This window comes from Melitaea cinxia, chromosome 21, assembly GCF_905220565.1.
Source record: "Melitaea cinxia chromosome 21, ilMelCinx1.1, whole genome shotgun sequence".
Taxonomy (NCBI): domain Eukaryota; kingdom Metazoa; phylum Arthropoda; class Insecta; order Lepidoptera; family Nymphalidae; genus Melitaea; species Melitaea cinxia.
This window is the reverse complement of record NC_059414.1, coordinates 8,047,103-8,073,623: the sequence shown is the minus strand read 5'-3', so window position 1 is coordinate 8,073,623 and position 26,521 is coordinate 8,047,103. Positions and strand designations below refer to the sequence as shown.

Genomic DNA, 26,521 nt, shown 5'->3' with positions numbered 1-26,521 from the left:
ACATTATTCCCTTTATAAATGCTCTTCGGTTTAGGGTACTCTTCAGCTGGCCTTTTTTCAAGACGTCCCTTATTTGGTCTCGGAACGTCCGCCTAGGTCTACCCCTTCCAACCCTTCCATTCACACTCGCCTTATACACTTTTTTCGTCAATCGTTCTTTACTCATTCTCTCGACATGACCAAACCATCTGAACATTACCTTTCTCAATTTTTGTCACTACATCTTCTTTCAGACCACAACGTTTCCTTATCTCACTATTTCTTATCCTGTCACTCAGTTTAACTCCTATCATACTTCTTACGCTCTCATATCAACTGCATTTATTCATGCATTTATTCTGCTTTCATGTTTCTTCTGCCATACCCAACTTTCACTTCCGTACATGAGTTCGGAAGCAACACCCCCTCATGCACAGTCAAACGAGCCTTGTTAGACACCTTCCGACTGCTCATAAAGGAGTGCAAAGCTCCATTCACCGTGTTTCCTGCATTCACTCCTCTTTCAATATCACTCTCACACTTTCCATCAATGTCACACTCACACTTTCCAATTGATAATTTTAAAAATATAAAATAAAAAAATAGATAATTTTTTTGTTAATTATAATAAGTAAAAAATTAAATAATAATAAAAATGTCTTGTATTTCTCAACAGCAGTCGCGGTAATGATAGGGCGGAGGGTGCTAAGAATCACCGGGTTACGGGAGGCTGCCACCCAACATTACACCTGGCTACGTATAATGGACGCACTCTACGGCTGGACCATCACCTCACCGAACTTGAAGTAGAACTGAGTCATATGAAGTGAAACATACTGGGGTTGTCTGAAGTCCGAAGAGAGGGCGAGGACACGATGATCCTGGACACCGGGCACTTGTTCTACTTCCGTGAAGGTGATTGGGCGTTCCCAAGGTGGTGTCGGTTTTCTGGTCCACAAGACTTTTACTAACAACGTTATGGAAGTCAGCAGTGTGTCGACCCGGGTAGCGTACCTTGTACTTAATCTCACTGACAGGTAACAATCACAGGCCAGGACAGGACTGACTGAGGTAAGTGATACAGTTATATGCGCTGACCTGGGCACACTCTGACGATGAAGTCGAAGCCTTATATGAAGATATTACAAGGGCCATTACATGGCACTACTTCGGTCTTCTACAACGTTTTTATGGGAGACTTCAATGCTAAAGTGGGAGTACATTACCGCAACGAATTGAGCATTGGACCACACGGATTAGAGCGCAGGAATCGCAGGGGACAGATGCTTGTCAATTTCCTTGAAGCAGAGATGCTCTTCTTGATGAACTCATTTTTCGAGAAGCCCCAAAGGTGGTGGACATGGCAAAGCCCCAATACTTAGATAGAGATAGATTTTAAATCACTCAAATACTGTGGCTCCGAGCAGTTCCAACTGGAACTCTAAAACCGATTCGATTCGCTGGCGACTACTAGCGACCTGGACAAGATGACCGACAACGTGGTGAAAACGGTGTGTACACTGGGTCTCAGACACTTTCCGCCGACGAAGTCAAAGAAGTAGTCCAAACTTTCTCCCGAAGCTTTGGATCTGATGCGAATGAGGCGCGCGTTACCCGAAGCTTTGGATCTGATGCGGAGGAAGCGCGCGTTGCCCGATGCTCTAGCAGCTTCGCTAGAACAGAAGGCTCTCTCTAAGAGGATACGGAAACTTACGCCGAGACCTCCGCTACTCCAATACGAGAGACATTACTAGTTTTATTGAGCAGAATAGCAGGTCCAAAGTTTTCCAAAGACCATTGGGGAGAAGCCTTCTTACGAAGCTCTTCCAAAACAGCGGATGGCAGAACCGTTTGCTCTCGCCCTTAGATCCGAGAAGAGGTCCCTTAGGTCGAGAAATTTTATGGACAGCTGTACTCGTCGAGTTTACGCAAGCTTGAGACTTGGGACACCGAAGATCGACGTGCATCATTGTTGCACCATTATTCGAAGGACAGCCCGGACATCGAAGTAGATGAGATTAGTGCAGCGCTCGGGCAGCTTGGAAACGGAAGGCCCTCGGGGGATGACGGAATTACGACTGAGCTTCTTAAAACCTCAGGGACACTCTTTAACGCCGTCATGCACCAAGGTACCACGCCTCCGGCGTGGTCCAGGAGTGTGGAAGTGCTATTTTTTAAAAGAGGCAATAAGTCTCTGTTAAGGAATTACAGACCGTTGTCACTTCTGATGCACGTCTATAAGCTGTTTTCGAGGGTTTTTACGAATCGCCTCGCCAGAAGAGTCGACGAATTCCAACCACCGACGCAGGCTACAGCACCGTACACCACATCCATAGCCGCTCAATCCGATGCCGATCCAATCAGCCGCTGTGTATGGCATTTGTGGACTACGAGAAAGCCTTTGATTCTATCGAGACCTGGGCCATCCTGAATTCTCTACAGATGTCATATCAAATGGATATATCGAGGTGCAGAGATGTATGTACGACGCGGCGACGACAATCGTACATATTCAGCACCAGAGAAAAAGACCAGTTTGCCTCTGGCGTGGGGTAAGATAGGGAGATGTAATATCACCGAAACTGTTTACCACTGCGCTGGAGGATGTCTTTATGACCTTGGATTGGGGGGGGGGGACGGTGCATCAATATCAACGGCGAATACATCTCTCACCTTTGTTTCGCCGACGATATCGTCATCTTTGCGGAGACGTTGAATGAGTTAGGCCAAATCCTAGGCGGCCTAAACGAGTCCTTCAGACGAGTCGGTCTGGATATGAACGTGGACAAAATGATAGTTATGCTTAACAACCAAATCATACCGAGACCGGTATCGGCCGATGGTACCCTTCGCGAATTTGTTCAGGATTATGTTTACCTAGGCCATACCATCCAATTTGGCCGCAATAACTTCGAGAAGGAGGCCGATAGGAGAATCCGGTTGGGCTGGGCGGTGTTTAGCAGGCTTCGTTGAGTCTTCACTTAGAAGATTCCACAATGCTTAAAGACAAAGTCTTCGAGCAATGCGTTCTACTTGTGTTAACGGTAGACGTGGACATTGACGAAGGAACCAGTGCACAAGTTTAAGTTCGCTCAACGTGCAATGGAACGGGCTATGCTAGGGATTTCTCTCAAAGATAGGATTAAAAATGAGACTATCCTCAAGAGACCGAATGTAACCGACATAGCCGACAGAATTAACAAATTGAAGTGGCAGTGGCCTGGCTGGTCATCTGTATGGCAAGACCGATGGCCGCTAGAGCAGACGTGTCCTGGAGTTGAGACCGCGTCTTGGCAAACGCAGTATGGGACGTCCTTTGACCCATTGGACCGACGATCTAAGTAAGGATTACCGTGTAGACTGGATGAGGATTGCGAAAATATTGGGATGTCTGGCTCGAACTTAGGGGAGGCCTATTTCCAGCAGTAGACTGCAATAGACTGAACTGACTGACTTCTCAACATAAACAAAAAATAACGAAGAAATTATAGGATATTGAAATGCAAACAAGTTATTTTGTTTGATCTTTGAGTACCCACCCCTAAGGTGAATGTGTCCTCCAAAGAGGACCATCTCTCCCTGTCTAATGCTACATCCGACCAGTGTGATCCAGTTGTATGAAAAATTTAGCAAACTTAGCCAATGAGTCACTTAAATTACTAGTTTAACGAGTTTATTAAAAAAATACGTTATTTATCGAAAAACAAAAAATATGCCGCTATATCAGACAACTGTTACCTATAACATAAGCAATTACTTGCTTACCTTAGAAACAAGACCGTGTGTGTATGTTATAGATAATTATTTATTTAAATAGAAAATAGCCTACCTGGGGCCAATCGCTCCGATGGTCAGGTGGTGCAGCAGGCAGACACGCAGCGTGGTAGGGCCTCGCACACGTGCGGCACCGCAGCCTAGCGGCCGGGCGATTGCAAGCTGCACACCACACACAACGCGCGCACGTCCATTCACCACCACCGCCGCCTGCCTCCTCCGCACACCACACGTGGTACCATTCACAGCAACTGCCACATACTAACATCTGAAAACAAAATTAAAACACTAATATACATACATATTATATATATATATATATATATATATATATATATATATGTTATGTGTTAGTTAAATAGTGGTCAGCAGAATTCAAACGTGGTCAGCAAAGCATTGAAGATGACCCACGCACTGGACGGCCATAAACTTCGAGCTCTGAAGAAAACAGGAAAAATTTCTGATTTGATGCTGGGGACCTTAGATTGAATCAGAGAGATAGCTGAGAGAGACAAACTTTCTAGCATTCCATGGATTCATCGTGCGGTTGCTGGGTCTGTCGTGTGGCAGAAGGAAAAACTCAGAGCAGTTCCCAGGACTTGCAACCTAGGTGTAGGTTTAAGGAGGCCCCCTTTGAGATACGCATCAACGCTCACCTTCACTACTCGAGTTTCCCGCACTGCCTAGGCAAATTTGGGAGGATTCTGTTAGTGCAGCCTTAGACACTCGTTCTAAAATAGAAATTACTGCAGTTCTCGATAGGCCAAGGTCTTTCAGAAGATTATAGAGATTTTGCTGATATACCTCTCGCTCCTACTTCTACCGCGTATAAATTAACCACATAGCCATTTTTGTTAAGTTCATTTGTAGTGTAGTGTGTATTGTAATATTTATTTAATTTTATTGTGTGGTCTTTAGGAATGTTGGTTTCCCATGGTACAGTATTATATATTTAATGTGTCTAGAAAAGAGGATCAGGTCTGGATGACGAAACACCAACATCCTCTGGGATTTTATAGTGCTCGTCATACGTATCCATTAAAATAGTCCGATCAGGTGCCGTACCCATGATTGAGAAAGGCTTGCTTTTTGAGTAGACGGTTGGGCCATCCTTTATAAAGCTAACTTTTCTTTATTTGTGGTCAATCCTTTTTGGGCTATAGCTACTGAAAGGCTTACTCTATAGGCATATCGTATGAACGAACTCAAAATATAATTCATAATGAAATGGGGTTTTCGAAGGCTTCTGCAAAATGGATATCGAGGCTCCTTTCAGCCGAACATAAACGCAACCGACTTACGATTTCGCGCGATTGTTTAGAATTGTTTGAAGCCGATCCACAAAACGATTTGTGAATGAGATTTGTTACTACTTACTAAACTTGGGTTCATTATAATATTCCGAGTGAAAACAACAATCAAAAGAATGGATGAGACCAGGCTACACCGCCTCCGAAGAAAGCTAAAATGATTTTGAATGTAAGCAAGGTGATAGTATCAGTATTCTGTGATTATTATAGTCGATTACCTACCGACAGGAACCACCATTAACTCTACTTATTACTACATGCTTTTACATCGGTTGCGTAATGAAATTAAGAAAAAAACGCCCAGGAATGTTAACTAAAAAATTGTTGTTTCATCAAAACAACGCCCTCACACGACCTGCGAAACGATGGCTTAAATCCATAATTGTGGGTTTGAATTACTTTCACACCCCACTAATTCACCTGATTTGGCACAATCATACTTCCACCTCTTCCCCAATCTAAAAAAATATTTAGGAGGACATAAATTTTCATCAAATGGAGATTGGAGCTGCCGTTAATACCTATTTTGAAGGCCAAGATGAGGCACTTTTCAAAAAATAGTATAGGGGCTTTAGAACCAAATGGAAGAAGCGCATTGAGAAAAGTGGTGATTACGTCGAAAAATTAAAATAATTTAAAAATCTTCTCATTTTTGTGTATTTCATATTCAGGAAATGAACTTCAAACAAGTATTATTATGATTATTATTATTATTACTCCAAATAAGGGACGTCTTGAAAAAAGGCCAGGTCAAGAGTACCCTAAACTGAAGAGCACGTATGAAGGGAATAATGAAAGTGGACGAAGCGAAAGAAGTATGTAAGGATCGTAGCAAGTGGAAAGTAGTGGTCTCTGCCTACCCCTACGGGAAAGAGGCGTGATTATATATATGTATGTTTGTATGTTTGTATGTTTGTATGTATTATTACTCAAATACTTTTAAAATTGTCTTTGCAGAAAATAATATATGAAACTATTATCATCTATTTATAAAAAATGGCACTGTGGCTGTAAGTTATAGTATATTCTATTTTTTTGGAATAGTCCTAAATAGTAAACAAATATGGCGTACTTCCGACCACAGAAAATAGAGTAATATTGTAAGTATAGTAAAGTGACACAAAGAACAAATGAATGAACAATATTAATAAGCCATAGACAAATATAAAATTAATTTTATGTTCAAGTATTAACGCTAACATATTGCTAAAATTATTTCAAATCCTAATAATATATTGAATATTTTTGCTAAGAATTAGTAGAGGTTACAGAATTACGAAAAAAAAAAAATATATATATATATATATTAATCGAGCATCGAGCATAAAAGGCAACAAAATAATATTTCGTTTATGTGAAATGGTCGGTAAAAAAGCCGCCAAAAATAAAATTTACAACAAAATAGGGCCGCCTGTGTCTATAAAAAAAGTCGACCCTATTAATATTATTGTCACACTATTTGTATTCACTATGAATAAAAAACCTTGCGCCGGCGGCACTCTCTCCCTAACATCTAAAAAAAAGGACTAATAACATTGTACTCCACGAAGCTCTTATTGGGTAATCCTAAGTCTCATCCTAAAGTCTCAAAAATTTTTCCTGTGAACTACAGTAAATGTTTATGCCGTTCTATGTGGTATTAAAAAATGTATGTACATTTATTATTTACTAGCTGCTGCCCGCGACGTCGTCTGCGTGAATGCTATTCAGTAACAAAAATACCTACCATTACCTTTTAAAATAACATTCATTTACCAGTTTCTCCTTTACATTTCATATCTACAGAAAAATCTCGTAGATGGCGCTTCTTTAAAATTGTCTTGTCTACTTATATTCATTTAATTATGTTTATCGGCTTAGTTACTTATATTCAATCATTACAGCCTATACAGTCCACTGCTGGACATAGGCCTCCACAAGTTTACGCCAAAAATAACGTAAACTCATGTGTTTTGCCCATAGTCACCACGCTGGGCAGGCGGGTTGGTGACCGTAGGACTGGCTTTGTCGCACCGAAGACGCTGCTGCCCGTCTTCGGCCTGTGTATTTCAAAGCCAGTAGTTGGATGGTTATCCCGCCATCGGTCGGCTTTTTAAGTTCCAAGGTGGTTGTGGAACGTTGTTATCCCTTAGTCGCCTCTTACGACACCCACGGGAAGAGAGGGGGTGGCTAAATTCTTTAGTGCCGTAGCCACACAGCACAGTTACTTATATTGCGTGATTTTTATAGTGTGAAGCTAGCTTATATAGCATGGTTATTAACATAGTAACAACAACGTTCAAATATTCGTCGTTAGATTACACGTTGTTACAGAATGCGTTGAAGAAATAAAGGTTCACTGCTCGCTCCCGGTAGGTGATAGCATGATAATATGTAGCCTATATGTTGACCCGACTTCTTAATAATATTCGTGCCAAATTTGAAGTAAATCCATGCGGTACTTATTGAGTTTATCCCTGACATAAAAACAGACAAACAGATAAACAGACAAAAATTCTAAAAACTATATTTTTGGCTTCGGTATCGATTGTAGATCACACCCCAAGTATTCTTTTAAAAAATATTCAATGTACAGTTTTGGCTTTCCTACCATTTTATTATTTGTATAGATTACACATATTACACATATGTGTGTATGGTGTTACATTAAAAATGTTTAGGATGAAATTGATATTCAGAAATATTCATAATACAAATTAAAACCTTTACAATGAACACTTTACCACAAATGATTGACATTTGCAATATTTTGTAAGCATTTTTTTTTTGCGCTCAACATAAAAAAAAACCAGTTAATAATAAAATACAAATTAATAAGAAATCGCTTTACGGTAATATTATTTAACAAGTTATAATTCGTGAAAATTTAAAATATAGTTAAAGAACATAGCCTATTTTATCGCTCATGCTGTTCATTCACTTATACTCATTCACCTCTAAAAATATTCTGACCACGTCCCTATTTGCCTTTTAAAAAAAGATATTGAAATGTCATATTCAAAAATATTAGTTATCTGTACTCTCGGAATTCGTATTTTAATTGTTTTTATGTGTTTAAAATGATAAATTGATATTTGTTTTTAGTGAAATAAATAGTAAATGGAGTTTTAATGTCCGTAAGCGAATGTGTTGTGAAAGTAGGTGATAAATGCGGAAAAAACGGTAATTACGATTGACAGCGGTTTGTTTACCAAATAAGACTCTTCCAAAAAAACGGAATATACACTATTATATCACTACATAGTATAAAACAAAGTCGCTTTCTCTGTCCCTATGTCCCTATGTATGCTTAAATCTTTTAAAACTACGCAACGGATTTTGATGCAATTTTTTTTAATACAGTACTTGAAGGAGAAGGTTTATATGTATAATAACATTCATTAAATTGTGGAGAAATACTGTTATTTTTGAGGTTTCTAATGTGATGTCGTAAATAATTACATTTTTTCTGCTTACGTTGCAAACGCAGCCTGAAACCTACAATATTTATCAAAATAATGTACTAAGTATTGTACAAATTGAAAAGGTCTACAGAAAACTCTGCTATAGTGTATATGTCTATCTTTTATGGGTATCCCACAATAACATTTTTTTTTTGTCATTTACTTTTTACGACAAATAATGGCTAATTTTCAAAGCGATTTTAATCAATACAGCATTAATCCTTATCTTATTAAATACCTTAAATACATTGTTGATTTAATATAGATCTATATGGTCCTTTACAGCATATGATTTAAATGAATATTTTCGAAGATATTACAGATTTAAAAATTGCGGTACGTAGCGTTTGCGGCGGTTCCGGCCGGCTTTTACTCTAAAGTTAACGCGTGCGGGCCACGGGCAGTAATGAATAAATTAAAACTACTGGATCGATTTAAATCATTTTTTTTCAGTGAATATGTGGCTATAATTATATTTTATACCCGTGCGAAGCCGGAGCGGGTCGCTAGTTTACATATAATGAATGAAAAATAGGCTACTTAGTAGGTAGGTAGTACATATAATAAACGAGAGGTATCAGATGAGCCACACAAAAATGTTAAGCTTTCTAATTAACCTTTCAAACAACATACCTTTTCTTTCCCTGCACTCCCACATAGAAAGCAAAGTTTTGCCAAAGTAAATGGGACAGTGCCTATGAGGCCAAATCCAGAGTTACAAACTTCATCAGGATCATAGCTTTCCCAGAAATCAACACAAATCAACTCTGGTCGATTTTGGCCACATTTTTGGGCTCGTCCTCGGACCTGTAACATAAAAATATATTACTCTCAAGTGATTGTCATACAATTAAAATAGAAGAAATATGAACATTTATTTAGGAACATACATTAGTAATGTTTGTAAGCGGTTTCAGTGTTGTTTTCCGAGGCACCAGATCCATGACAGTCTCATCTTCACTAGAATCATTTTTACTCTGTGGTTTCATTGTAATTAATGAATCTATCTTTCTCTTTTTAGATTCCATTAAAGTCTCTTGATCTTGATTTTCCTTAGCAACCACAACATCAGGAACAATTTGCAATGGTTTATTCTCAGTGTCTAATTCAGAATCACAACTTGATAAGTCTGGTGTGATTCTATCTTTGTCAACAACAAGCGTAGAATTGCTGTCATCTTCTGACTGCAAAGACTTGTCCTGTTTTTCTTTTTCCTCGTGTGTGGGAAATGTTGCGATTGGTTGCCCCAAAACAATGGATGCACTTCGACATACGTGTTTAACTCTGGGACCTTTGAGTTCCATTTTTTGTCTTTTGGGGTCTTCACTTTGTTTTGGTTCACCTTTATCTTTCTTCCTAACTTTTACCCTTGTTATGCGGCGCTTTCTATTAGCACTAAACTCTTCATTGGACTCATCATTTACTGGGGCATCTTTTTGTTGCTTTTCCTTCTGTAACACAAATACAAAGATATGAAAGAAAAAATTATGAATTAATGAAATACACTTTATTGTACACCAAGTATTATGATTGATGTATATATTTTTTCATTTATTTACCTCAACCTTCTCAATTTCTTCAGATTTCTTTGCTGGTTTAATAGCAAATATATTATTATCATTTTCAGTTACTAGTGAACTGAACGGTGCTTGTGTAGTAGCTGTATTGCTTGAGCCTATTCTTAAGGGCAAAGTTTGTGACAGAGGTCCAGTAGGCTTAGAACCACTTCTCATGTAAGGAGGCAGCATGGCCGTTAATGTAGCTCGTATATGTGGTGGCACTTGGAAAGCCTTTAGACATAGTTTAAGCCAACAAGCTGGACAGCGCGATTTATTTGTACACTTAAGTAATTTCCATTGCTGTGATCTAACTACTGGGGGAACATGACAATTTCCTGTAAATAAAAAATATATAATAAATATCTAAAAACATTTTAAATTTTTTTATTCCTATAATTAAGATTTCCTTACCTTCACCCCTAACACAATGTGTGACCACAGGTTGTGTTCGTAAAACCATCTTGTCTTTTTTCAGTAACTTTGAAATGAACTTTCTGCAAGATTCACAAGAGTAGATACCAAACTTCCGAGCTTGGCGTACAAACCGGTAAAATCTGACTGCACCACAAACCCCGCATGTAACTGTAGCAGGTGGGTTATTAGCTAAAAAATAATTTTGCTTTTAATTCAATTTGTTAAAGAATTTTTAGTTAAATAAATTTGAATTTCTTTAGTGCCTTTATTACTTGTCTTTAGAAGTTTGGTTTAATATAAGTTTAAAAAAAAATAATGTTTTAAGACTACAACTATTCAACATTCTTCTTACAAAAATATATATCTAAAGTAGAGATGCGCCGAATGTAGGTTTAACCGAATACGAATGTTCGGCCGAATATTCGGTCCAAAATGTACCGAACCGAATGTTCGGCCGAATATTCGGTCCAAAATGTACCGAACCGAATGTTCGGCCGAATCATTCGGTTCAATTTTCCGCGGTAAACAGGTTTGTACATGTCGGTACAGCGCTCTGCAAGAGCCGGGTGGCGTTTGCCACCACCCCCTCCCTGCTCTTTGCTGAATGAATTGCAAAAATATGACGACGCGTTGGCGCAGCGGTCACAGTACCTGACTAGTAGACTGTTGCGCGGGCGGTCGCGGGTTCGATCCCCGCTCACGACAGATATTTCTATTGGCCATATAGATGTTTGTCGTGGTCTGGGCGTTGTGCTTGTGTATTGTGTGTGTTTCCGGACCCCCAACACTGGAGAAAATCCTACTGGGGGCTGTTGAGTGTGAAGCGTTTATTTGAATGAGACTTCATTACAACGCAGTATGAGTCCCTTTACATGGTGGGCAAAATATCAAGGAAAGTAAGAACTCATGGCTATTTTAGCCAGAATTTTTTTAACTTCTTCGGCAACAAATGTATATAGTGAACAGTTCTCGGAAGCAGGAAGTGTATGTGAAGAGAAAAGAAATAGATTGTTGCCTCACATGGCTAAGAATCTAGTATTTCTACACCATAATTTACCACTCTTAAATTTTAATTATTAAATATGTTGTTTCTATTTAAGTATTTTAAATTTACGATATGATTATTAAAGGATATAATAGTAATCCTGAGGATCAGATTTTATTTAGCTAACATTGTCGCTTGTCAAAAAAACTTAATTTGATTTTTTACAAATATATTTGTTCATTGTTGATTTATAAATCAAAAAATTTGATTAGATTAAAACTACAAATAGTTATGACAATTCCTAGTTTTTATGTTACAAAATAATTATTTGTTACTTAAGTTTTTTTTTTTTTTTTTTGATTTTATATATTTTAATTTGCTTATACAGACATTTATTTTAAAAAACTTAATTTGATTATATACATATTTTAATACTTATGTCGGTTCCTATAGATAGTAGTTATTATATTATATTCTAAAAAAATATTTTCTAAGAAAAGTTAAAGCTAGTATTACTCAAAGTATACTAAATACATACGTAGTATTACTAAATACTAACTACTAACTCAAAGCAGTGTACTTAAAAATGATTAGTTTCATACAAATTTAATTTAGTTTAATTTATTATTTTATGTAAAAAAATAGAAGTTTATTTGGTTAACTTATTTAGTAATTATTAACCACACTTATTTAGTAATTATTTATGCTTACTATTTAATTATTCGGTAATTATTCGGCAAATCAACCGAATATTCAGCCGAATACGAATGTGAGAAAATATGTTGAATGTACCGAATACGAATATTCGGCCGAACGTTCGGCGCATCTCTAATCTAAAGATATTAGTTGTTTTAACTATATTTATTATTTTTTGCTTATTTTAAGAGCAAATTATAAAATCATACTACTTTTGTTGTTTGGTGTTTTTTTTTACATTGTCATACATATTAAGGAATTAAACCTAGATCTTATGAACTATTTCTGTACTTTTAAAGGCTGTAATCTGTTCTGTACAAGATTAAATAAATAAATTTAAAAGGAACAATTAAATAGAAATTTAATCTTATAGAATATATATAATAGCTAGAATCTTACATGAAACTGTTGACAGTGCAGAAAAAGGCCCATCAAGTCCTGTTGTTGATGGAGCTGGTGTAGTTAATTGTAACCTTGCCTCTCTAATAATCACTTTTCCACTTAATAATTGAGATGCTGATGATTTATCCTTTTCTGGACTAGTTGGATGCTGCTTTTCTCCCTCTTCTCCACTACCTTCAAGACTGTCACTCTCCCAACTCTCCTCAGACTCAGATCCAGTACTGCTGGTTGAACTACTGGCATCTGAAATATCCATAAGCTTTCTCATAGCATGACCCACTCTTTCCTCTTTATTTGATTCCGGTGACTTCAATTTCTCCATACATTCCACATTAGAATTTTCATCTTGAAGATATTCTGATTCTTTTGCATCTCTTTCACATGAAAAAAAATCTCGCACAGGTTTCCTCGAATTGCTGTTACTGAGATTAGAAAATGAATTTGTCGTTTTATCCTTGAACAAACTTGAAGCTAATACAGGCTTGTCTCTAGTCTTCTCACTGTCATTGGGTTTCTCTGGTTCTTCTTCCTCTGGAGTGTCTTCATCATCATGCAGATTGTTAAACACTAGCCTCTTTAATTTGGGTTTCTTTAAGACTTTTCCAGTTGATAAGCTACTCGCAACCGATGCCAATGTGTGTTCATCACCTTCAATGAATCTTTTATTAGGTTTAATTACTCTTGACGAGTGAGAACTTCTGACAGGTAAAACAAATTTTGTTGAAGTTGAACTATCCCTTTCAATAGGTGATATATTTCTAGGAGGTGGTGATATACTGCGACTGAATTGTGAAAATTTATTGGTCGGTTTTGAAAGGGGATTTAAATTCCGTCTTAGATATCCTTCTTGAGGTTCCAACGATGATTTTGAGCTTAAATCTGTTAATTTTGCGGGTTTTAAAATACTATTGAATGTGGAATACTCCGTCTGTTTGAATGAAGATTTCTTTTTCATAATAGACACAAGCGGCGCATGATGTTTTATCGGAATCTTTCTAAGTGGCAAAAACAAATCTTCACAACTCTCTACTGTTCCGAATGTCACTGTTTTCTTCACTGGTTTAGGTTTCTCATTTTTAGGTATCTCCATTTTATTTTGTGATCTTGTACGAACAGGGGATTTCGAGGAATCAGTATTAGCTGGATGCTCTTGAATATTTTTTGTAAGACTATCACTTATATTGTCAGCATTAGCTGAGTTTGTCTCATTGTCACCATTATTTTCCTTCTTCTCCTCTTCCTGAAATTTTTTAAAACATATTTGATAAAAAGGTGGCCTAATTAGAACTAATAATCACTCATTCTTTGAATTTAAGTATATTCTATTAAGTTCTATACCATAAAATCACAACAGTGGGAATAAAATAACTTATTGATAAAAATAGATGTTTTATTATTTAAATATTAAATCGGATAATTATATTTGCTCATAAACAAAAAAAAAACTGACCTTAGTTACATGTACAAGGAATAGAACATAGGTATATGAAAAAATAATCAAATAAATACACTTTATCAAAGATTACTCAAAAAATAGCCATCAGATCTCAATCAAATTTAAATGGCACCTCAAGACGAGTATGCTGATTTATCAAATCAAGAATTGTCAAAATTGGTACACCCAGAAAAATGTTCCGAGGTAACATACATAAAAAAAAAAACAATCTAATTGAGAAGCTTTTGTTTTAGAAGTCGGTTAAAGAAATAAACAGTATCTCACAACTAAATAAAAAATTATCAAAAGATGATCTACTCATACAACAACTATGTTCCATCAAAACTTTACTTCTACTCTACACAAGGATCAACTCTCACATAATAAGTTAGGTTATTATAATCGTCTAGACTTTTAAAATCTATATCATTTATATAAACACAAGTATTACTTTAATGATTATTTTCCTTTTATATATTTTACCTCTGTCTTTGTTGACATCAGACAATGTCTATGTAACTCGAATGTCAAAATACGCTCTTGTATTGGCACTACAATAAGCTTGGCGCTTCATTTACGCTTGTACTTATTACGTAAACACAACATATCCGAAAACAATTTTCTTTATGGCCAAATTTCTTCGATTACCGAAAATTAAACGGAATACGCTTTACCTCTTTCTCTCCAGCAAAATCGTTGGCAGCCGAGCCTCGGCTGGCTGAATGTTGTTCTGGTGCCGTTTCATGATAAATGGCACCCGATAGGACACTGATACGCTTTCTGTTCTGGAATTTTAGTGGTTTACCGGGGAACCTAGACCTTCCCATTTTGATATGCACATAAACGAAGGATACTTAGTGCGTTCCCAGCGGTCGCGAGGAAACTGGCGCGCATGCTCCGGCCCGCGCGCTCCGCAACGCCATTCCACTCATTTATGCAATGTGTACGACAAATTACGACGCAGTTCTCATCACATGTATAGTCAAACATAAACACAAATAGCGCCCTTCACATTATTTAATAAAAAGGACACTACAAAGTTTTTGCAAAATACAACATCATCCATCATTTTAATGGTACACTGATCGTTAACTCCGTAAGCCGTCGTTACGCTTCCATTCAACGTAGCGTCAGCGATAAAACAAAAGAGAATGTAGAAATGTACTTGTTTCTATAACACGACACATCTGTAACAGTATCTATGTTTTGTTCCATTTGTTAGAACACAACCAAATTATTGAAATGAATCGCTTGTAATTTGACAAAGATGGCTGTGCGACGCGCTATAACAATAGCGAACACGAGTGATTAACGAGACGAGGCGCGCGAGGCCGCGGTGTGAACGACACCTGGCTCTCGGAGGCCAGTTATGGATTTTGAACCAATCGCGACGTTAATTCGGACCGGTATGAAAACAAACATGTCCGATGTCGTTCGCTACGTCTTACTCTATATGGTAACTATCTGCATAGACGCGTCACTTCACTCACTCTTCGCAGTTTTTTATCAATAAAAATGTAATGTTTTCATCTATCTGCGCCACTGCTCTACGGCCGTTACTTATGATGCTTTGATAATTTGATCGGCCATTATTTTTGTAACACAAATTTTATTAATTGAATGTTTTGTGTGGACGTATCCATTAAATTTTATTTACTATTAAAATGTAATACACTAAATTGACGGAGTAAAATTATTTGTTTAAGTGTGTATTACTTTCAGTCTTCAAGGTTGATAAATAAAGAATAATTAAGCATATTTATTTGCGCTTAATGTATTTTAATAACGCTTTTTAACCAAATTCTTATTTGAATTATACTTTTTATAGTGAATAACAGAATAATGAAACACAGACGCGTTTGCGAATCGGACAAAATTATGCTGTTTTTAGGTACATTTTGTGACTAAACTAAACAAAATCATATACCTATTACCTATAACAAGTAATTGTTGTGTGACTGGTGTAAATGTTCGAATATATACCTATCAATTTTGTAAACGCATCTATAAAGCTTTAAAAAAAATCTTATTTGTATGATATACCTATATTTTGTTTATAGTCCTTTTTTTATAGGAACATATTGTCATTTAATCATTTCTAACCTAATAAGGTTTTTATGTAGTTCATTTTATTATTCAGCTTGTATATTTAGGTCTAATTTATTTATTTTTTAAATAGAATTATAATAACAAATATTTAAAATAACGACAATATTTAAGTGCTCTTATCGTAATTAATATTTTTATAAATATTGTTCTCATTCAAAATAGTGTTTAAAAACTAATTTAAGTAGACTATAACTAGGTATACATAAGGGTAATAAACCCATACTGCTAAATTAAATAAAATATTGTATAGTAGCGATACTTAGCTATCCGCACCCTACTTACAATGTACCCCTAAACTCTACCGGTCGATCATGCGTAAAGGGCGGAGAAGGGATGCAAAAGGGAAGAGCATCGGTCCTTTAACCCTACCTAACAATATTTATACATAGGTACATATCATGGAAGCAAAATAAATCACTTTAAAAAAACGTAATTAACTTGAAAAGAGTGGTATGTTATATTATATACTGACCTCTAGCGTGAGTTATGAGAACAAAAAGTTCTATGCTGAAACACTTCCTGAAATACATAGAGAAACAACGGCATGTCCTCGTGAGATTTGATTTCGATCGAAGCGAAACTGTTCACACTCACTTTTCCTACTTGTTTTCACTTAAAGTTAATAACTTATTAGTTTTGATCACTTACACTTTATGAAGCAATGTTGTCTCTTTTTAGTAAACAATATTTAGCATGTAAATATTGTGGTAGGAGTAATATTTACATCACTTACGTTGCACTGGTGTTCGTGCGTGAAACTGTAGTAGCGAGACTGGCGGTGAGACGGCGCGCATGCCGCAAGGGACACGGTGTAAATATAAAAATGGACAAACTCCCCTTCTGATGGCTCACCCAGATGAATCACAGTAATTTACAAAGCACTTTCGAACTGCGTAAAGATTTTCATTCAAATCATAAGTAATTTCACAAAGAACTAACTTTTTCTTTCGGCAGACGCGAACACCGAGGTTTAAATTTAAGCGGTATCGAATTATGAAGTTAACTTCCGTGTACTTAACAAAATATTGATCGACGCGACTCCCACCGTCTGTGGACATTTTTCACTGAGCCCGAATTTAGGAAGCAGAATAATCGCTGTAGATCAGCCGCTTGCTATTCGTATTGTGTCCCAAAAGTATGACAGACCTCACAGAGCAGGTAGTAATTTTTTGTGTTATTTGGGTTCTGTTTCTTAGAGTAGGTAAAAAAATAATGATTCATACTAAAAGAACTTTATGTTATTAATATTATTTATGTGTGCATATATATATATATATATATATATATATAATATTGAAGCTTTCATGGATTATGTCCACATATAACTTTATTTCTAAATGAATTATAACGAAAGTGTAACGTTTTTTCACTACTAACGAATATATTTGACTAAAATATCATAAAAAAATAAAGAAAGAAAGAAACCAGTTTCAAAAAATTTTAATCTGTAGGTATACAAGTTTATAAAAATGATGTTTGTCTGTATGTTATTTATAGAATCGTAAACTATTCATTTGATCATGTCATGATCTCCAGCAGTGTTTGCATGAGCCCACAAAGGTTTCTGAGTTGATACGACCAAAAAAAGCGTAGCAACGCGCACAGGGTACGGCTTTTTTAGTAAAATTTAAAATATTCAAGTTAGTTTTTTTTTTTTTTAGTTTAACTAATTTGAAGACCTGATGTTTATGATACTTACTTTCCATTTCTTGTATTGTTAGGTATTTAATTTATTTCAAAATAAGGATTTATTATATATTAGTTTTGTTTTTTTACTGTTTTTATTTTTTCAAATCATCTCAATTTTTAGTTTTAGGTATATACTGAAATAATTTTCGTAATAGATATTAGTAATTTGTTGCACGTTATTATAAATATCATTAAAAAAAAATCATAACATATTCAAGCATTTTGGATAAAATATTTATTCTTCTTATGTTTATATTTATTCCATATACTGTAACAGAAATGCAAAGAATAATCACGATCCAACTTTTTTTCGACTATTTCATTATATTTATAAACTTTTAATATATATTTATAAGACAACTCGTATAAATTTTATATTTTTATAAAGTTTCAAACTCGAATAAATGCAATAAATGCAATTTTATCGATGATATGAATATTTTGCAGTTCCATACATATAATACAATAGCTGGTACCAGCGACTTCGTCTGCACAATCGGCATATAGCGTTTAACCTATTGATGTGTGACGATTATTATATAATTGATAAGTGCTTTGATAATAAAATGATGTACTTCAACATTAAGTCGAATGTATTATGCACCTAGTTACCTACCGATAATGTTGACAATACTGATGTACGCTAAATCTCGAATGAGTTTATGTGGCATCTTATTATTAGTAATTGCATTTTTTATATTCTTACATGTATCTTAATAATAATTAATAAGAATAAATAATATGCTTTATTGAAACACATTAGAGTCGTTCTAAGTTAAGACCTAACAATGAGGCTTAATATTATGTCTGTCTTTAAAACATAGCTGAGAATATTATCTCAACCACTCTGATTAATATATTTTACATCTTTTCCATACTCCGTGTATGTGATATTAGCAGAATTAACGCGGCGTGAACTCATGTATGTTTAATGATTACCACGCTGCGCAGGCGAGTTGGTCTTCGATCTGTGTATTTCAAAACCAGCAGTTGGATGGTTATCCCGCCATCGGTCGGCTTTATAAGTTTCAAGTTGGTAGTGGAACTGTGTTATCCCTTAGTCGCCTCTTACGACACCTACGAGAAGAGAGGGGGAGGCTTTATTATTCTTTAATGTCGTAGCCACACAGCTAATTTAAATTTATTTATGTTTGTGTTAATTATATTTATGTGTAATAGAAAAAAAATGTGTCTGTATCCCGGCTGTTACCTTTTGGGATGTAAAGAATCAGGGTGTGATCACGTCGGGTCACCGGTTTGGGATGTGATAACGTCGGGGTCACCAGTTTGGGATGTGCAGAATCAGGATGTGATTACGTCGGGGTCATTAGTTTGAGGGGTTGAGGATCAGGGTGTGGAGTCCCTCGTCCAGCAAACGGAAAAGGGAGGATCTTCCGACCAGATGGGTGTTGTGTCTGGTGGGCTACCCCCGCAATGGTTGTCGTCGTGTTCTTGTATATATACTCAGTCGCTCTGATAACTTTGATATCGCGATGTATGATAGGTCAGTTATCTCTAGTTCCGTAGTTCCTATGTTCAACTGACTGTCTGTCTGACTAGACTGTTGCTCGATAGACAAGTTCAATCATCATCAAATAAATTTCATATAAAAAAATCTAAGGCTTGCTACAGATTAGGTTAGTAGAAATATGGAATATTATAAGTATTTTAAAGTAGTAAAATGCGTTAACCATTATTGACTTTTTTTACGTGGGGAAAGTCCATCATGGATCCAGCGTGGGGGCGCCAGAAGGTTATGTCAGACTCCTACTGACTAAAAAAAACACCACGTGTGAGCAGTCGTCCGCCTGGGTGGGGCAAGATGGGGTCGCGCTAGCATTCGCCACCTCGCCCCGGCGGTAGGCCCGGACAAAGCCTCCGGGCCCCGGCACAATGGTGGGGTGGCCTCACTCCCAACAAGACCACTCCTCAGACGTTGGGGTCGTGTCGTCCGAAGTCCCCCGACTATCGGCCGGAAGCCGTTATTGACCTGTCCTAAGATACTATTTGAAGATAGTAATATATGGCAGTTTAATTATCTTTTCTACACAAACATGTTCGATGAACAATTGAATAAAAAGAATTCATAACTATAAAATAAGTATTTACAAGCCCCCTTCATGATAACCTAGTAACACTCTGTATATTAAATACATGCTACTAATAGTACGACACGTATACTACGATACATTTTTTAGGGTTCCGTACCCGAAGGGTAAAACGGGAAACTGTCTCATAAGCCGTGATATACACTTGGAATTTTCACAGATGATGTATTTCTATTGCCGCTATAACAACAAATACTAGAAAACAGAAGAAAGTAAATATTTAAGAGGATCAATGTGATCATCATCAAATGTGATTTTTTTTTGTTTGATATTGATAACGGCTACAGGGAGATTTTCATGATCGAATCAGTATTTGCGAAGATTATCCCCTACAAACAAACAAAGTTAAAAACTTTACCTCTTTATAATATTAGTATAGATTTAATTACTTTAAAAATAAATAATTAAATTCAAATAAAACAAATATTTAAGGGGGCTCTTATTTATTTATTTTTTATTTTTATATAACTAGGGCAGCAAACAAGCGCACGGTTCACCTGATGGTAAACGATTACCGTAGCTTATAGACGTTTCCAACACCAGAAGCATCAAAAACGTGTTGCCGATGTTGATTGGTAATATCAGATTATACATACTCTTTTGATGTCAACTCTGATATGATTTGATGTTGAAAAAACTGGATGAGATTTTTCTAGCAAACAGAGACCTGCAAATCAGTGAACTTCTTAATGAGTTTTATACTTTTACGTTTAATTCGGAAAATATGCTGATGGCTATCGGGCGTATTGAGCTTCTAGTAAATAAACTGAATTCATTAGATCACAAATTATCGAATGTAGAAATAACAACGAAAATTATTTCAATATTACCAGCTGAATACAAAACTTTTAGATTAGCGTGGGACATAACTCCATCTGACAATAGAAGTGTGGAGAACCTTGTCTCTAGGCTTTCCAAAGAAAAGAGGTTAGAAAAAGCAAATACAGCTACTACTGTGTTATTCCGCACGGCAATATAACTGCACTTGTAATTGAAATAAGAATAAAACTTCAAATTTTTTCTGCTCTTTCTGTAAGAGACCTGACCATATCGCGGATAGATGTTTTAAAATAAATAATAGAAGCAGTAATAATCATAAGCCAAATAATGTGAGTATAGACGCTGTTTTAGATTCTGGTGCTACATCACATATGTTCAAAGATAGTTCACTTTTATACAATTTGAAAACTTTAAATACACATATACTAGATCGTGCAATAAGTCCCGAGACTAACCTGGAAATGGCGCATATATTAAAAACTCTTTTGATTTTTAAAAAGTACTGGCTATCAATACAAGAATATGTGTCAAATTTTTAAAAATGGAACAATAAAATTATTGATTTTGAAACATTTAAGTGACGCTACGGTTGTAATTTCGATACAATGGAAAAAAACGAGTTTCGCGTGTTGATAAAACATTGTTTTTTAATGGGAAAAAATACCGTTGAAGCACAGCAATGGCTTATAAAATGTTATGCAGGATCAGCTCCCTCTAAGGCAACCATTTGTCGGTGGTATGCCGACTTCAAACGTGGTCGCATGGACACTAATGATGGGGAACGCTCAGGTCGTCCAAATGAAGCAGTGACTCAACAAAATATTAACCAAGTCCTCAAAATCGTATTGGAAGATCGGAAGGTAAAAGTGCGAGAGATAGCCGAGATAGTGAAGATTTCAGCTGGTAGTGTTTTCACTATTTTACATAAAAATTTGGCCATGAAAAAGCTTTTTTCTAAGTGGGTGCCGCGTTTGCTTACAACTAATCAAAAGGAACAACGTATCAATGATTCAGAGCGATGTTTGGCGCTGATGGATCATAAGAAAAAGGATTTTTTACATCGGTATGTAACAAAGTATGAAACCTGAATATACCATTTCACTCCGGAATCCAATCGGCAGGCAGCAGAGTGGAGAGCGGCTGGTGAAAGCCGCCCGAAGCGTCCAAAGACTCAGAAATCGGCCGGTAAGGTTATGGCGTCTATATTTTGGGATGCGCATGGAATACTTTTCATCGACTACCTTGAAAAGGGGCAAAATATAAATAGTGACTATTACATGTGCTTATTGGAGCGATTGAAGTACGAAATTGCGGATAAACGGCCTCACATGAACAAAAAGAAAGTGGTGTTTCACCAGGACAACGTGCCTTGTCACAAGTCCGTGAGAACGATGGCCAAAATTAACGAATTGGGCTTCGAATTGCTTCCTCATCCCCCTTATTCGCCAGACTTGGCCCCCAGCGATTACTGACTGTGTGCAGACCTAAAAAAAATGCTTCAGGGTAAGAAATTTGACTCAAATAGTGAAGTTATCGCAGCAACGGAGGCTTATTTTGAAGCCAAAGACAAATCGTTCTACACACATGGGATAGAAAAGTTAGAAAAGCGTTGGAGGGACTGTATCGCTCTTGGAGGAGACTATGTTGATGAATAAAAATTAATTTTATAAAAAAGACCTTTTTTTAGTACTTAGTCTCGGGACTTATTGAACCACGTGTTAGCTTGCGCTGATAATATAATGATAAATGTAGAAGCAATTGGTAGATGTATTACTGACACCTGTAGTGCTATTCTGTAAGAACGTTTTCGTGTCTCGAAAGCGGAATCCGCGGTGAGATATCAAATTCGTATTCATTAAAACTCGACAGTCCTGTAGCGCCACACTTGTGAGTACGGCGACGAGTCGAACCCTGTTGCGTGAGAACGTTGACATTTAATAGTATGAATTCGGTATTCTGTAAGGGGATTTACCGCTTCACACATCACAATTCGAGACTTGATTCGACACTTGACTTCATGCACATATTCTAAAATAAAGTCATAAGAAAAGAATATCGATAAAATAAACACAGCTCTAAATTGCCACTCTTCGATTCAACACTCACTTCACATCGCTTGTGCGTACGGAATGTTTACAGAATTCCAAACCAAGGTGAAGTAGGTTCGCTTTCGAAGTGAGCGCTGTCACTCAGGTGAAGCTCGATATCGAAATTGTTATTTACAGAATAGCCCTGCTGTACTTTAGAAGGAGTGTTACATGTACCTAAGATTGGTAAAAATATTATTTCGGCTAGCAGCTTAACAGACGGAGATTTTGAAATAATTTTCTATAAAAATGTAGCAGTAGTAAGGAAAGAAGAGGAAAAAGTACTTGTAGCGCATAGGAACAATAACGGCCTCGATATTACGAAACTAAATGCAACTTTTCCAACTGTCTCGGCGTTGCTGGTTGAAAGTGAAAGTATTTGACCCAGACGGTGAGCTCATCTGAGCAATGTTAGAAAAACAGCAAAGAACGTTGTAGGTTTAAACCTGTCTAGTTCCGACTTCGTATCAAAATCCTGCTAAGTTTGTCATCAAGCTAAATTATGTAGGCTTCCTTGAAAACTGTACGGCATTTAGCTAATAGACCACTAGAAATTATTCATACTTATATTTGTAGTCCAATTGACTGTTAGGCATGGGATAGTAGGAGATATTTCGTTACGTTTCTCGATGATTTTACTTACTACGCAAGGGTCTATCTTTTACGAAATAAATCAGATACAATAGGTTGCATATTACACTTTATTCATTGGGCTGAAAGACAATTTAATCAAAAAATTGAAAAACTACGGTGTGATAATGGAGGTGAATACTGCAGTAGCCAGCTAGTTAAGTGGTGTCAGAATAGAGGTATAATGCTAGATTATACTGTGCCATATACTCCTCAATTAAATGATAAAGCTGAAAGACTAAATAGAACTCTAATGGAGAAAACACGAGCTCTTATGTTTGACTCTAAAATGCCTAAATTGCATTGGGGTGAAGCTATATTTACAGCTGCGTACCTTCTCAATAGAGTATGCATGTCTACCAAAAATAAAACGCCTTTTGAGCTATGGCATGGTAAGAAGCCGGACTTATCTAATATAAAGGTTTATGGTTCTCAAGCATATTATAAAATAAATAGACCTATGGGTAAATTGGATAAATGTTGTGAGATGGGTTTGCTGGTCGGTTATGATGCTAATTCCTATATAATTTGGAATATTACGCATCAGGAAAACGTTACATTCAAGGGATGTCGCTTTTGACGAAAAACTGAATGATTATGCGGAGATTTGTAAAAATTTTGGTGATGTGGCTGATAATTATTTTTGTGCGGATTTGTTTAGGTTTAAATATTGAAGAAGGAGATTTTTTACAAGAATTTTCTAGTGATGAAGAACAAACAGTTGAAGAAGAAGTAACAATTGACGGTGTTGAAAATGAAGAGAGTACAGAAACAAATGAAGTAGTTTGTGAAGAAGCAATTGAAGATGTGAGGAATGTGAATTTTATTGATAATCTAAATTAAGAAGTTATAGAAAATAAAGGAGATTTTGATGAATTTTTGGATGCATGTGAGGATAGAATAGAGGAGGTTGTTGATGTTTTTAATGATGCTGATGAAGCAAATGAAGAAGTTGTTGCAGAAAGTGTGGGTCCAAGGTGGAATCCACCGAGAAATATGACTTTACCTGAGAAGTATAAAGATTACGTTATGGATTTTTTGGCTGAATGTGCAATTTTAACGTTCGAGGAAGCAGTTAACTGCAGTGAAAAGGAGAAATGGTTGAAAGCCATATGAGAAGAGAAATTTTCTATAGAAAAGAATGGCACATGGGAGTTACTTGATGAAAAAGAAGCAAGTGGGTCTTTGGGGTAAGAAGTCGGATAGAAGATACATATAAAGCTAGATTAGTAGTCAGAGGTTTTCAACAGAAATATAAAGTTGACTCCGAGGAAACCTAGAGAAGTCCTGTGGTGAACAGTACTTCGCTTAAAATTATTTTATCGATAGCAGCTCAGAAGAATTTGAAATTAAGACAATTCGATATCAAGACAGCATTTTTACATGGAAATCTAGAAGAGAAAATCTTTCTGCAAGTTCCTAAAGGTTATGTTGTGAATAAGGGGAAGATTTGTAGGTTGAAGAAGAGTCTTTAAGGTCTAAAATAAGCTCCTTTGATGTGGAACATTAGGTTTACCAGTGTTCTGAAGAAAGGGTTTCTTACAATTAAAATCTGATCATTATATTTTCATCAAAGAATTGAATGGTGATATTGTTTTTCTTGCTGTATATGTAGCTGATGGTTTGCTCGCTGGTAATACTTTTGAGGAACTGGATAAAATTCTAAAAGAACTTAATAGTGAATTTGAAATGTGTGTTTGTGACATGACTATATTGGTATACATGTTAATATTACAGATAATGGGATTAAAATAGCTCAGGCTTCCTACATTAACAAATTAATTAATAAATTAAATTTGCAAGATATAAAGACAACGATTACGCCCTCTATATATACTGGTGAACATCCTGTTATAAATGATAACTCATTGATTGAGGAGTATAGGGAGGCAATGGGTTCTTAACTGTATGTAGCTAATAAATCTCGCCCTGAAATTGCTTTTCATGTGGGCTCTTGTAGTAGACACCAAAATAATCCCAATGAAAATGATAAGTCTAGTATAAATCTATTCTAAAATACATAAAAGGTACATCTGGTTTGGGTATTGAGTATGTTAGGGGAAATAGTATTCTTGTGGCCTTCTGTGATGCGGACTTTGCAGGAGAAGTACCACTGGGTACTTGATTTGTTTTGGAGGAGGTCCGATTGCATGGGCATCTAGAAAATAACCTATCGTTGCACTCTCTAGTACTGAGGCCGAGTATATGGCTACTGCTGATTGCTGTAAAGAATTAATTATATATACAAAATCTCTTGAAGGAATTAATAATAATAATAATAATAATAAATACTCTTTATTGTACACTACAAAGAAATGTTACAAAAAGGGATACATACGAAGAAAGATGTACAAAGGCGGTCTTATCGCTAAGAGCGATTTCTTCCAGACAACCTTAGGGTATAGGACAGGGCATATAAAATGAGAAGCGGTAGGGGAGTGTACAAATAGTTGATAAAGAATTGGCATGGAGTTTACAAGCTATATGATATAAAAATAAGTAAATATACTACATATAATACATATATATATATATATATATATATATATATATATATATATATATATATATATATATACATATATATATATATATATATATATATATATATATATATATATATATATATATATAATACATATATATATATATACACATAATTATACATTTATATAAACACTACATATACATTACTTCATACATACACCATATATACTACATACACAAATACTACATAATATATTACGAAGATGATATTTAAGTTATTTAGGGACAAAAAATGAGCCTTTAGATATTTTTTAAAACAGAATAGAGATTGAGCTTGCCTAATAGAAAGAGGAAGATTGTTCCAAAGCTGTACAGCTTTAACAGAGAAGGAGTTTGAATAAAAGGAAGTAGTATGGGAAGGAGTTTTGAGTATTAAGGTTGAAGATGACCTGAGTGAACGCTCATGAGTGTCACAGAGAAACTCGAAGCGATTTTTTAGGTAAAGAGGAGTATCTGGATGGAAAAGCACACAATAAAGCAAAGAGAGGATATGAGTATTCCTGCGGAAGCGGATAGGCAGCCACTTGAGTTGATTACGAAAATCGGATACATGGTCATATTTGCGAAGACCAAA

At 36.0% G+C, this 26,521-nt stretch overlaps 1 protein-coding gene across 1 annotated transcript in view; it reads right to left on the bottom strand.

The window, feature by feature from the left end:
- Nucleotides 1–15,445, bottom strand: part of LOC123663895 (histone-lysine N-methyltransferase trithorax) — a 33,647-nt gene extending 18,202 nt beyond the window's left edge. Inside the window, exons 1-7 of the mRNA XM_045598542.1 lie at nt 14,672–15,445; nt 12,560–13,802; nt 10,477–10,668; nt 10,066–10,400; nt 9,397–9,957; nt 9,140–9,313; nt 3,809–4,021 (exon numbers count right to left, since the gene is read on the bottom strand). Coding sequence (XP_045454498.1) covers nt 3,809–4,021; nt 9,140–9,313; nt 9,397–9,957; nt 10,066–10,400; nt 10,477–10,668; nt 12,560–13,802; nt 14,672–14,824 — 2,871 coding nt within the window. The 5' untranslated portion in view covers nt 14,825–15,445. The remainder of the gene's footprint in view (nt 1–3,808; nt 4,022–9,139; nt 9,314–9,396; nt 9,958–10,065; nt 10,401–10,476; nt 10,669–12,559; nt 13,803–14,671) is intronic.
- Nucleotides 15,446–26,521: the final 11,076 nt, after the last annotated feature.